Genomic DNA, 13,442 nt, shown 5'->3' with positions numbered 1-13,442 from the left:
AACATTGCAAATAATTACCATTAAGGTATACAAATAATCATTACAAATAATAAATGTTACAATGTATTAATGAGCATTAATAAGTCTACAATGTTGTGGTTAGTTTGCTTCGAAGACACAAAATCTTGACTATTTAATTTCTTGTTAAACATGTAGACCATAATTTGAACTTATAAGATAAAAGATATATTTTTAAACTATTTCACAAAATGAGCAAATTGTATACTCAATAGCAATCAAAAAAATTGGTCTAATCCAAATATGAATATCCTCATCTATAATATGATTATGACTATTCTCAAGATTTAATTAGTATTTGCATATTTTTAAATTATTAATTAATATATCATCTAAATATTTCTTCTTAGATTGTTTTATAAACTATATTTTATGATGTTGAGCAATTTTATATATTCCATTTTTCCATATTATGTAAAAATATTAATAACTCAAACTATTATTAATGCACTAATTTATACAAGCTGGTATTAAATTATATTTCAAATTTCAAATAAATATAATATACTAAAAACATTTATTTAAGTTTTTAATTTATTTCAGGTAAACTTGGATTGGCAACAAATATTGAAAATTATGATTAAAAACTCAGTGACATAATAATCAAAATTAGAATTAAAAATCACAACAAACAATAGCCTTTTTGTACCACTCCAACATCTACGGAGAGCATTTATACAGATTGGAATTAAAAAAATGTTGATTTTTGTTATCTCCTCTTTAAAGTTACAATAGAACATATTCGTACAAAATATATATATATATATACATATATATATAGATATATATATATATATATACATATATATATAGATATATATATATATATATATATATAAGTGTTCTAATAATTGTATTACAATTAAAGTGAGTCCTAAAATTAGTATTTCAGATAAATTTGAGCTCTGTTATATGGAACATAAGTCATGGAATTGATGATAACAAATAAGAATCGAATGAGATGGTTTTTACAAAATTTATATTTTGTGATGCATCCAACCAGTATCACGCCACAGGCTGGAATTTTATACTAGAACTTCTATCATAACCTTTCACATATGATATCGCAAACGTCACCAAAAACTAAAACATTAGATTACTTCCCCATAAAATTATAACATTGAATTACATGGGTCTTTTAGCAAGGGAAATCAAGCGCTACCTGATATTATACAAACTCAGAAAAAGAATAGAAAAAATAAACCTTCTCATTGCTTCTCGACAGTAACCTTGCATCAATGTTAATCAACAATCTAGTACTTTCAAGACCTTACAGTACTAAAGAAAAAGGTGCAACTCTTCCCAGAAAAGTAAAACACTTCACTTTTTGTCTATCTACGATAATTTTCAAGTTCGTGTAATCCAATCGTGTCCAAACCGGATTAGATTGCGATTGACTTGAAAATTGAGGAAATTTACACTGGAAAAGCCTACGCAAAAGGATTACCACCAGCAGGAAGCACGACATTGTGTGTATAAAATTGATTTCCTGGGTATGGAGCCTCTGCAACCATGGAATGTGTAGGCATGTATCCTCCAGAAGCATTTGGCTGCCTGCGATGAGAGATGGAAAAATGTTAAAAAAGTTAACCATTCAATCAGGAAAATACAGAGATGGAGAATTTTGAACCTAGATACCGCTCAATCACAATAACCGATGCCTTGAGTAGAACTTACATTGTGAACAAGGGCATCTGGAAAGGGGATGCTGTCTCGTTTGGGCCAAACTTGAAAGATTCTGTTAGAACAGAACAAAACTTAATGAGCGCAAGATCTACATCACTTCTTGTAGAATCACACGAGACGGTAATCATTCAAGTTAGACAGGATACAGAAAGTCCAAATTTCTGGGTTCTGATCGATATATAAGCACTCTTTTTATTTAACAAGAGCAGTGGATCTTCTGAACCACTCACATGTCACTCTCTCTAACTTGTGGTGTTCAGCAAGCAGAAAAACCAATTCCCAAGGCAAAATGAAATAGGACAAGGAAACTAGAAACAAAAAAATACTGGCTGTACAACCACCTTGACATGCTCAAAGCATGTTAACCAGAGGAAGCTTTGGAGAGTTGATTACCAGAAGGGGTAGTTAATTCAGTAAACTGTGAGAAGGAATGTCCCCACTCTGGTGAAGCCACATGAGTACGTGAAGCCTGGGGCTGCATTGTTGGCAATAATGCTGCTTGTAGAGAATCCATACTGGGAAACTGTGGAAAAAATCGGACATGCAACCAATATCTTAGTTACCTTCCATGAAATTACAAGACATTCACAGGGATTCCAACAATTTCGAATGTCAGCAAGGAAGAAAGAGATGCGAACAGTTATTGCGAAGTAAGAGTGTATATTAAATGAAACATATTACATCCCAAAAAACACATTGAAAGCATTCCGCGGCAAGAAATGTGAAGTTCATCACATTTGATGTCTGAAACAGCCGAGAAAGTTCACAACACAGTTAAGTTTTAAGATAACTCTGAAATATTTGATCCCTTGGTGGGATTGCTAGCAGAAAAAGTTCACCGGGTTTCTGAGTATGTTACACACCTGCAAGCTATTACCAATCACGGCACTGGAAGCCAAACTTGTCGAAGAATCATCCTCAAAATCGTCATCAAATGGATTTCGAGACCTCTGCAAAGTAATTGGTGTCTGCACTGGCATTTGTTGAGGTTGCTCTAGAGGTTGCAGTCGAATTTGAGGTTGATGCTGAATTTGGTATTCGCTTATCGCTAGAACCGATGATGAGGCAGGGGCTGGGGCCAGAGATTTGGCTTGGGTTTGTAAACATTGCACCTGGAAATTCTCTGAACTACCAGAGAGTCCTCCCTGTTGTCCCTAAACAGAGAGAAGCGACAAATTAAACAAAAACGTATTACATTCAAAAGCACTAAACGGTAACAAAGAGAGAATGGATGTCAAATATAAGGGAACGAAATGACTACTTTTGAATTTTGCCTCTTACAAGGACTCAAGCGTTCAAGAAAATTAATGTTGATGAACCCATAAATATTTTAGATGACTGCTGAAATAAATAAATAAATAAACTTGAAAGATGTTCCTTAGAAAGCAGAAAACATCAAACATCAAACATCACATACTGCCACAAAAGAAAAGACAATTTGTCAAAAGTTCCCAACAAGTTGAATAAAATCTTATCGGCAGCTGAGAAATGCAAGATTGTTTTAGTCTCAAATATTTTACCTTAAAGGTAGGACCAGCACCATGACTTCTGAACAGAGACTACCAAAATTTAAAGTTCTGAGTCGAGACGTTACCGTTGTCCGATCAGACTCCAAAGTATCATCTGATATTTGGGGGTGGAACATGGTCTGTACTTGTTGGTTCGGATGCGTTTCCGAATTGGGAAGATTAACAGCTTCAAACGAGGTTGCAAAAAAATCCTAAATGGTAGAAAACAACAGCATCAATACCCTCCTCCAACTCCTATCCACATCTCAGACCATCACATAAAGAATCTAAACAACAAGGACACCTGAGACTAAAGCTGCAGAAAATAAGTGAATCTCATGAGCTGTGAGCCATTTTGAAGGTGTGTAAAGAAAGTTGTACTTGTGGAACCTGACGCCGATGCCTTGGAGATGGTTCAAAACCTGATGAGCTCTGGGATACACTCCGAGATATTGCAGTGAAACGTTCCTGCTTGGGAGTCTCCTGCCAGTGATAACAACGGAAAATGTTAGCACAAAGCTAAACTCAAAATCGACACGTCGCCAACTGAGTGTACACAACAAAATTGACTTGTACTTCTATTATATATGATTACGTACAGTCACAATCATATAGGTATCAATCTGGAGAGCACCTCTGGATACAAATTGTCCTGGAAAAAAGATCCTTCAGAATCAGAAATTAAAAACAGGTAATCAAGAAAACGAATTGCTTAAACTCCAAGGATCGTGCAGAAGTTCTAACCTGAGAGGCACTTGAGGACTCGAAGCTTGACCAAGTATCGAGAGTACTTGTCTGTTTAACCCATCCAGGATCAGCCCATGCGCTATCCTCACTTTTAAGAGAAGGAGAACCAGCTGGAGTTGCAAGGGTGGGAGTTGTACTGAATGTGGCCCAGTTGTCATTATTCGATGATGTACTCTGAGGGGCTCCTGGAAATGGGTCCTCCACATGTGAGATCCCTGTGGCTCCATTTCCTTCACCGATATTGATTAAACTGGCTGAATTTATTCTCTTATGAGCTAATGTGACTGGGGTTACTCGATCATCTCCTACAGCTCCAAAACTCTGTGACTGCCATGCCTTGCGTGCACCAACCTGGAAGGAAAGAAACACCCAGAAGTTACTACTCACAGCACGATTATATTTCCTGATTCCATAAACTTTATGAATGCAATCTACTAGTAACACACTACAACATTTCTTCTTTCTACAAAACATCCACCAGCTGATTCTTTTTGCTCCTTCTAAAGAGAAGAATGAATAAGCATTTGACGTGTGACTATCTTTAGTCAGTGCTCCAGACTTACTGAGGATCCCTGGGATACACGAGGCGAATCAGTAGCGACATCATTCGAATTTTTGAAAACTTCCACGCGAAGTCCCGGTACATCTCCAAGAATGTCGGTGATTGACTGAGGAGGCGGAGGTGTTGAGTCAAAGTCTCTGAAACTGACTGGTCGCGACAAGGTTCGACTCTCTCGACCGCAGCTTTTTTGTGACTGCATTTCAAGCCTTTCATCACGATCGTCATAGCTGAGACGAGTTGGTCGTGGAACGGCACGAGGACTGCCCAAACTTTTGGGACTACCGATGCTTCTGGGACTTCCCAATTTACCAAAATCTGAATTGCGTTTATTAAATGAATGTTTACCCAGGTGGTCCTCCACGGAGAGTCTTCGTAAATTGGGTGGACCTTCCATGTTGGAATGAAGCCGGGGCGAGTCTACGGCAGTTTCTTCCTGTCAAGTTATAGATAATATACCGATGAAATTGACGTTAGCACAGTTGAGGTTACGGAGGAAATTGTGAAGAGATAGTCCACCAATTATGTATAATAGATTAATAATTCCCTTCTCTTCCTAACTGGGCAGAGGCTGGAATACGGTATACTCCTGTCAACGAATGTTTTACATTCGAGTTGGGGTGTGGCACAGTAGATCTACAAGACAGCTGTATTTCTGAATTGTAAAACAAACCAACCTGCTGAGGACTGGGAGGCCTATCCCCTGCATAAAGACGCTTCTCGTATACTCGCTCAATGAATTTCCGCAACTGATCTGGACTTCTAAAATCACAACGTCCAATAAATTAGTCAAACGAGATTACTGAAAGCAGATGCCTGTCCGTGTACCATTCACTCAGAAAGAAACAGAGATTTAGGTTAACGTTGCTCGAACTTACCCACTATCAGGAAGAGTGTTCTGTGCCATACTTTTGAAAAAAAATTGCCTAGCCCGCTGCCAAGATTTTCCACATATGATCGAGAAAGATTGTAAGCAAAGATTGACTCGTCCAAAATACTATGGTCAAGATAAGGTAGAAGAAATAAAAAGACGGGCGTCGATTCAGAACAACAAACGTCCTCACAAGGAACTTACTTAATTTAAGCATTCAAAGGTCTAGCAAAAACTCTCTTCACTCCCCAACTAAATCCTAGAACAAGTGAACATACAGATCAATAAGTGCTAAAAACATTTACGGATATAATGTTCTTCCTGCATTTTACCTCATTGCCACCCGCTTGCAGAGCAGAAACTTCAGCTGCGGCAAACTTTGCCATTGAAATTGACTTAATGCGATGTGAGAATTCTCGACTGCGCAAATGAAGGCGTTGCGAACCCATTAGAACATGACTCTCAACCCATAAAAGCAAACTGACTGCAAAAGGTGATTCAATACTTACTGAATGCCACTACATTGCGTGCAGACGAAGGTACAAAAGGTTGTGCAAACATATTGCGGCCCCTGCAAAATGATCCAAATAAAAGTTAGTAGCTTGACTTCACAGCATTTGAGACGGCTAAAACGAGATTAGAACAATGAAAATATTCACAAACACAGACAGTAGAAAAATATCTCAAGTCTCATTGAAACACTGTACTTCGCAAATGACGACTGGATTCAACACTTAAGCTGCATTAATGGACATTCTCATCGTGAGCAGTTATCATCACTAGCCACAATTTAACCAGAAACATCAGTCCTAATAGACATCTAACACTGCGACGAAATCATATCTCAAATATAAACCGCCCAATTAAAAGTTGTAAAAAGAAACAAACCACGCTGTTGCAGTTGATACATCGTTTATTCTCTGGAAGCTTGAGTAAACGTCGAATGGTAGCTTCATTCCTCTCATCTTCTTTCCGGCTACCCATGAGGCCTAATGGTCGTTCTTAAGAATGTGCGCCTAATGTCTGCACATACAGTAAAAATGAGTTCGAGATTAGGATAAACCCTTCGGAAAGCACCCTGACATGGCGGTAGTTGCAATGGTAAACTTACAACAAAAGCACAAGAATAAAACAGCAGATGACGCTAACTTTGTCGACCAAAAATCGTCATCCTCTACAAAATTGCCGGAAATACATTTAGAACAATATTTAGTCGTCCTCACTTGGGTTCATATCCTCTCCATGGTCCCACAACCTTATATCTATGGAAAGAGCGAGCGCTGCTATCCACTCTAATCCTCCAAGAGTGAACACATGTCAGACATTGTGTTGTCTAACTCTGCAGTAGCTCTAATGCCTTGAAACGCATTGTGACAATGAAGAACTCTCACTGAACGAAGACTCCTGCAGAGTGGAATAAAATTTTAAAAATCATACAACCTCACGCAATCAACAATTCTAAGAATTTTCACATGTGTGTCAACCCATTTCGACTTTTGTCCGCTCGCTTTTAGTAAATCGCAAACATGACGTGCTAGCACAAGCCGCTTCCACACAGACCAGATGACAAGTTTCCTACGACGTGCAGAGTTACCAACATGAACAACAAAACTTCTTGACCTTACCAATTTTAGAATCGTTGGTCTTCCGTAGCGATCTGGTAAAATGCACCCTGCTACTCTCAAGATTAAACCACGAAAGAAACTTTGAACCTAAACACACCCGCAGTCTGCACCGGAACGGTATTACATCGCACAAATACCGACATTGACGATTGCTCGAAGCGTAAGCCACATAATCGGTACGCCGAGGACCCTCCCTGATCAAAGAAAGGACTGAAGATCAATATCGAACAGCAACCAGGAAATGACGATGGCCGGAACCCCAGACGTAATACAAAAACGACTGCCAATTCTTGAGGAACGATTTCCGGTTTACCAATCGCACGACCTGTCGAAGAGAGATCGCAAGCCTAAACCAACCGGAAGCCTGCCGTGTCCGCAGGACGTCAGTTTTCTGCAGACTTGCGTGTGGCAGGATCCTCACATTTCCCGCAAGAGATGACCCAAAATTAAGCGATAAACGTTAATCCTCGCATCACGCGAACCCATCACAACCAACGGTCTATTCCCAACTTGCGCTGATCGCAACATTCAATGTACTCTACCTCTTCAGCGCAATCGAATACTAGTTCTTGCATCCGTTGTTCTTCTTCGACAATGTCCCACCCCAGCTCCTCCTCCAACATTCTCCCACGCTCACACGATGACCCCAATCCCCAAAAGACCAAAATTCAAAAAAAGCACCTGGGAAATTCGGCCCGTTTCTTCGAGTCTTCACCAGCAACTAATCAATACCCGATCTCGCTAACCCGCTAAAATCGACAGGGGCAGCCAAACCTACCACCATAATCGTCAGAGCAGTCGAATCTACCGCCTAACAAGCTACCACCAAGAGCATCAACGGAAGAATCGTAGGCAACTTGAGCGTCGAGGTCAATCAAATACAAGCCAAAGCACAGCCTGACTTCCAGCAGATGCCACCACTCCTGACAGAGGTGGTCAGGCATGAGTGACATGCAAGGGCGTGGACTCCACCAGAGCTCCATCCGCAACAAGCTCGGGAACTGGGCAGGTGGCAGCACAGTGGCTCATTCCACTTCTATCGCCGCATGGCGAATTCCGCGACAAGGTCAATGACACGACCCCTCCTCGAAAAGCAACCAGGAAAAAGGAGAGAAGACCTAGGATGCCCGCTTTCTCATCGACTTCACGCTGCGGCTCCTCACATCATGGTTCTTTACATCAGCAGCAAGACTGTGTCAATCCCACACGGGAATCGGCAGTGTGCGCCAAAGCTTAAGATTCTGCAGTGGATGCGGTGATTAAGTCGAAGAATATTTTCACTAACCTAAATCTGGGCGAGGTTGTTATGTTCAGCGTGCGAATTCCTTGTGCCTAGGCCAATCATTCTGGTGCCGAAGTGCCCCGACACGGAATCCTATAACTTGTGTAGGAAGTCCAATCATACAAGTACAAAAATAGAGTGGGGGGGGGGGGGGGTTTGGTCCCCTGTTCACTGCAAACGCCCCTCTCGTGGAGACTTTTTGAGTCATACGAGGCTCTGCTTCAACTACGGGGAAAATATCGAATTGGGAGTTCGAGAAGGCAAGGGACCCAGCAAGCTCTTCATTTAGACGAAGTTTAGTCTTTAACATTTGCGAAGAATTAATTTGTGTCAAATGCTAATACAACATACGGGAAAATAATAACTTCCCGAGAGTATGTAATACCTGAATACTTGAATCAATATACATGGATGCATAGCCTTAATATAGCACCCAATCTACCGAGGAGATTCTACGCTGTATACCTTCTTCCATACAAGCCTGGCTATTGTGCTCACAAAGAAATTGAATTAGAAACTACGAGGCTGCCAGTTGTTTCTTGTGACCATAGAAAACTCTGTCCACTACGTTCACGGGGAGAGCGTACGCAGGATCTATGGCGGCAAGTCCTGGAAATCCTAGCAACGATAGCCCTGTTCAAGCACAGTGCACAATCAGAAGGTATTCAATACATATTATATTTGAAGCATCGACCCACATGACAGCTTTCTAATCGACTTGGGAGGTGGAAGACGATTGAGCACCTGCAACACCAAAGAAAGTGTGGAAGACGTCTACAGCGTCGTCAGGCCTGTCAGATATTCCTCCGCACTCGGGGTCCTACGAGCATCACATTGAGTGAAATAGTAAAGTCAACGAAAATAATCAACACAGCCAACCAAATCTTAAGTAGTGTTTGTGGCCAAGATATAGATGCAAAGTCTATTGGAAGAAAGAAGGCCAGAAAGGAAATGAATGAGTTACATAGTTTGAGAGGAAGAGACTAACCTGGCAATCAAGAATAAATTGCTCCAATTTCTTCCTATCAATCCAGTGCACTCGCTCCATAATCACTAGGCTAGCAAGCACCCACCACGAATAACAAACCTGAAACAGAACTTCAAAGTCAAAACCCAAGCATTAAGGTTGTACATTGCATATCCGGTTGACTCAAATGACTAACATTAACATAACTCGAAACTCACCCTACAACAAAAAGAAAATTCCTGGCAAATTTATTTTAAAAAATCCAATAAAATCATGGGTTCAACTAGACCAAATGCTTACGTCCGGAAGCTTCTCGGGACGACCATTGAGACCCCCCGATTTAACTTGCCGTTCCGCAAGCCACCAACCTAATAGATCTTTATCAACATGATGCAGAGCACCGCCTATTGCGAGAGCTCCTACACAACAAAAAGCTGCAGCAAAACAATGCACCTGATCAGAACAGATATGCATCTCATAAAGATATTCTATCACCTAAAATTGAATAAGGTGTGTGTGTATGTGTTTCTCTCTCTCTCTCTCCCTCTCTATCTATCTCTATATATATACTAGGTTCAGTATCTTACTTTGGCCTGCGTGGGATTCACCGCCTGGAGCGCAACCGAAGCCACCGTCGAAGTTTTTGCAGCTGGCAACGAAGTTACAGGCCTTTTCTAAATTAATCTTGTCGAGCCGTTTCAGCAAAGAAAGGCAGCAGATTGCGCAGTAAGAAAATCTGTCCCAAGAATATAATTATACCAGTAAGAACTAAGACATACAACAATCCAACCATGAACTCAGCGGCTCTTAGCAATTAGAACTGAACCTGGCTTGTACTTTAAAGTAAAAAGAGAGACGTTATTTCAAGGGTATTGGGGAAGAAAATAGCAGATATGAATGCTCGAAGGCCATGTATGCAACTCCTCCCAAGCATGGACAAGGGAGGAAGCAAAACATATAGCACCTGGGACTTGTGGTAGAGCATACCGAGTATCAATCTCCCCCCATTCGTCACCAGAGAAGGATCCATCCTCATTCTGTAATCCTGAGATGTCTACGTCCCTTGTGGTTAAGGAAGTCGATGCAGCTCAACAACCCAGTATCATATGGTTCTGAACGCAATTCTATACTGAAAACTCCGCAAAGACTGAACCTCCAAAGAACACAGTGACCATATCTCGAATTGACGGAATTCGGCACTACGCGAGAGAGGGTCCTCATCAGGTAACATGTTTATATTTTATAACAAAACAACATACACAAAACCACTTCATTGACAGAAAGAAACCCAGGCTAGACGAAACTTTACGGAACAAGGATACATGATGCAATTTTATCGGCGTCTACAGCATCAACCCTGTCAAACAGAGCAAGAATTTGCACGGCGCTTAGCGTATAGAGGATGTGCGGGTCGTGCTCGTGATTCCCTCCAAATCCTCCTGAATGTAGCAATTTCCATCAAAAATTCAATACTTAGTCTACATGTTTGTTTTAACTTGAACGATCCAGCTGCAAGCTAAGAGCATCTTCTGCTTCAGATCGCCGCCTCCTTGATCCAGGATTCCCGCAGCTAAAGGAGTGAAAAAAAATAATTCCAATCCCAACTTCTCGCAGGAACGTAATGAATTCCTCTGCAAGGAGCAAACGCGGTTAACCGAAACTACGTAATGAATAATTTGAGCTGTAGTTTGAGGAGGTGGCTACCACAATCATCCTGGCACATTAAGATCCACGACACGATCTCATCAACGTTCATGTCGCCAAGGCGTCCCATGATGTCCAGCGCCGTAAGGCCCCAGTACGCTCCGCTCATGCGTAAGTGCTCCATCACCACCGCATCGAAATCTTTCTTCTGCACAAACAAAAATTTAATTGAAATTGAACTTAACACCGAAGCCCGCGACAGACAACTCATTCAATAATTCCAACAACCTACTTGGCTTTTCGAAACGCTAATTCTCCCACACAAGAACCCTAAATCTCAGATTCAAAATCTTCCCCAGAACCCCAGCTTCCCACTCCATCTCTACTAATCCAACATTGTTGCTCCTCAAACAAGAAAGATTCTAAAAACCCAGAAACACACACACCACTCAGAACCCGAAATCCAAGACATTCGTCGCTAGAGGGCTAAGCGATGCGCACCTTGTCGAGAGATTTAATGTAAGCCACGTGCTTATCCAAGTATAGCTCCCCCATGACTGCAAATCCTCCTCGATCCAAAGCACCCAAAGAAACTCCTCGTAACCGAGACAGAGTTCCCTAATAATGGACGCAGTGCAGCGCACCTCTGTTCAAAGCCAGATCTAAGCGACTGGCTGTAAAACTCGTGGTCCTTGCCGACGGGATCGAGACCATAATCAAGGGCACCGGCTCTGTCGCTACACTTAGAAATTCCCAAACACCCAATGCTTCGACGGCCGAGATGAAGTTGGGTTCACCAAGCAAGAAGGTGCAGCGTCAAACCCACATCGTGAATTGTATTGCGATGAACCGCCCGTTTGCACAGCCCCGATCGCACGCAGATCGTTCGAGACAGGGTGTGTCCGAAGCTGAAACCATGTCTGGCGTGGAGGAGGTATACCAAACCCTAAAATCCTTGTCTTATTCTTTCTTTCTGTCATTCACACATTCTGTCATGTTTTTTCTGAAGCTTGACAAGCTTTTCAGGTGCCTCATTTTTGTCCTCGTGTTCGATTACACACAAAACACACAGGTTTTCTTTCGATGAAACTTTCAAATTCACGTAGTTATTTTTATTTTTTTTATACCGTTGCCCCATTTTTAATTCTGTTTGACATGGTTTGTAGTACAAAACCAAACTTTTTAATGCTTGTGTGTATCTTTCTGTTTGTTGGGTGTTGTGGATTGTGTCATGTTGATGACTAATAAACAATATTTAACCTAACAAAATATTCTCCTTGATTTATATATAGAGATAGGGTATTGTTGCTGCCACCACAAATTTTGCTATTGCCATTGCAATCTTCCATCCACTGCCTGTCATCTTTGTTCAAAACATTTCAAACATTAATTTTATTTATTTATTTTGTTCAATCACTTTCATACCATTTGATTAAATATATTAAAAAAAAAAATGACTACATAGAAATGAAAAATATGTCAAATGGGCGGTATGTTGTGGTGGCAGTAACAAAAGTTATGGTAATACTAACAAAAACTGTGGTGACATTTGCAAAAAACATATGTATGTATATATATATATATATATATATATATATCTTAAATTTTAATTTTATATTATAAGTACAATTTGATGCTCCAACACATATTAATTTTTTAATTCGATTTATTTTATTTTATTAATAAAAACAATGGATGTTTTCCACAGTATTGCAAGGAAAAATATTGTTGTAAATGTATTAAAGGTAGAAAAAAGGTTAATATTAAAGAAATGAGCAAATCTTAAGCAAAGTTACAATTCTACATTTCAATTTTGGAAACTTGTTGTTTGAGCTCCTAATAACTCGTGGTTTGAAGCTTTGTGAAAGCAAAATTTGTTTTTGTCATTCCAAAAAATAAGTTTATAAAAACATATTTATTAAACTTCTGAAAAAAAAGTTGTAGAAAGTTCTCGAAATGTTTTGAAGACATCATCAGAGAGTGATTGATAAGAATTTGAAATCAATTATCAATCAACATTGTTTCTTTGGGCAATTGTCTCCTTAAATAATAACCCAAACTGATACTAAATTTAATAATTAAATAAAACACATTTTCAAACATTTTAAAAAAATTACTTATTAAATATGTTCAAGGTGGTACACAGATCCTTAAATCTAGCAATAATATTTCATACTTGAAGCTTGTATCATGTACAAATTTAATCTGAGTTGCTGCTAATATGTGCACTGTCAAATGTGATTAAAATTTTTCTTGTCAACAAGGATAATTTTCAATCAAATAATATCAATCTTGTTTTTATTAAATGCACTATGTAAGATTGATAGAAGCTTTGACTATTGTTTTTGCAGAAGAAATAAACAAAATTGTGCAAACATTAATCATCTATATAAATGACCTTATCTTAAATAAAGGTGATTGTCAACTGTTAGCAATTGTAACTAGAAAGACAGAGTAAATGGGCATCATCTAATCCATATCCGTACAAATACATGTTTTCAATTGAAAACATGTGTAGAATTTCCACACTAAAGA

At 39.6% G+C, this 13,442-nt stretch overlaps 2 protein-coding genes across 14 annotated transcripts; both read right to left on the bottom strand.

Moving 5' to 3' along the window:
* Positions 1–1,091: 1,091 nt before the first annotated feature.
* LOC112291458 (uncharacterized) lies at positions 1,092–8,307 on the bottom strand. 13 transcript variants are annotated; one of them, XM_090255370.1, is made up of 15 exons: positions 7,557–8,303; positions 7,015–7,208; positions 6,278–6,412; positions 5,899–5,960; positions 5,722–5,809; positions 5,397–5,452; positions 5,196–5,280; positions 4,523–4,954; positions 3,957–4,310; positions 3,594–3,695; positions 3,299–3,424; positions 2,568–2,849; positions 2,098–2,227; positions 1,696–1,756; positions 1,092–1,572 (listed from the first exon to the last, which is right to left on the bottom strand). In XM_090255370.1, the coding sequence occupies exons 3-15, from the start codon at positions 6,371–6,373 to the stop codon at positions 1,449–1,451; spliced, it is 1,998 nt and encodes a 665-aa protein (XP_090111496.1). In that variant the 5' UTR covers positions 6,374–6,412; positions 7,015–7,208; positions 7,557–8,303; the 3' UTR covers positions 1,092–1,448. The 13 variants fall into 13 exon arrangements, with proteins under 13 accessions (XP_090111496.1, XP_090111474.1, XP_090111482.1 ...); XM_090255348.1 differs by having other exon boundaries at positions 2,568–2,858; positions 7,557–8,300; XM_090255356.1 differs by having other exon boundaries at positions 2,568–2,858; positions 7,696–8,300.
* Positions 8,308–8,591: 284 nt separating this feature from the next.
* LOC112277810 (geranylgeranyl transferase type-2 subunit beta 1) lies at positions 8,592–11,934 on the bottom strand. Its single transcript, XM_024510593.3, has 9 exons — positions 11,409–11,934; positions 10,968–11,115; positions 10,586–10,702; positions 10,251–10,317; positions 9,851–9,999; positions 9,564–9,697; positions 9,285–9,383; positions 9,041–9,116; positions 8,592–8,929 (listed from the first exon to the last, which is right to left on the bottom strand). Exons 1-9 carry the CDS (start codon positions 11,460–11,462, stop codon positions 8,814–8,816), a joined length of 960 nt encoding a protein of 319 aa, XP_024366361.1. The 5' UTR covers positions 11,463–11,934; the 3' UTR covers positions 8,592–8,813.
* Positions 11,935–13,442: the final 1,508 nt, after the last annotated feature.

The sequence above is a fragment of the Physcomitrium patens genome, chromosome 1 (genome assembly GCF_059467195.1).
Source record: "Physcomitrium patens ecotype Gransden chromosome 1, ASM5946719v1, whole genome shotgun sequence".
NCBI classification, from domain to species: domain Eukaryota; kingdom Viridiplantae; phylum Streptophyta; class Bryopsida; order Funariales; family Funariaceae; genus Physcomitrium; species Physcomitrium patens.
Note: the sequence above shows the minus strand (reverse complement) of the source record. Positions and strands in the feature narration are given on the sequence as shown.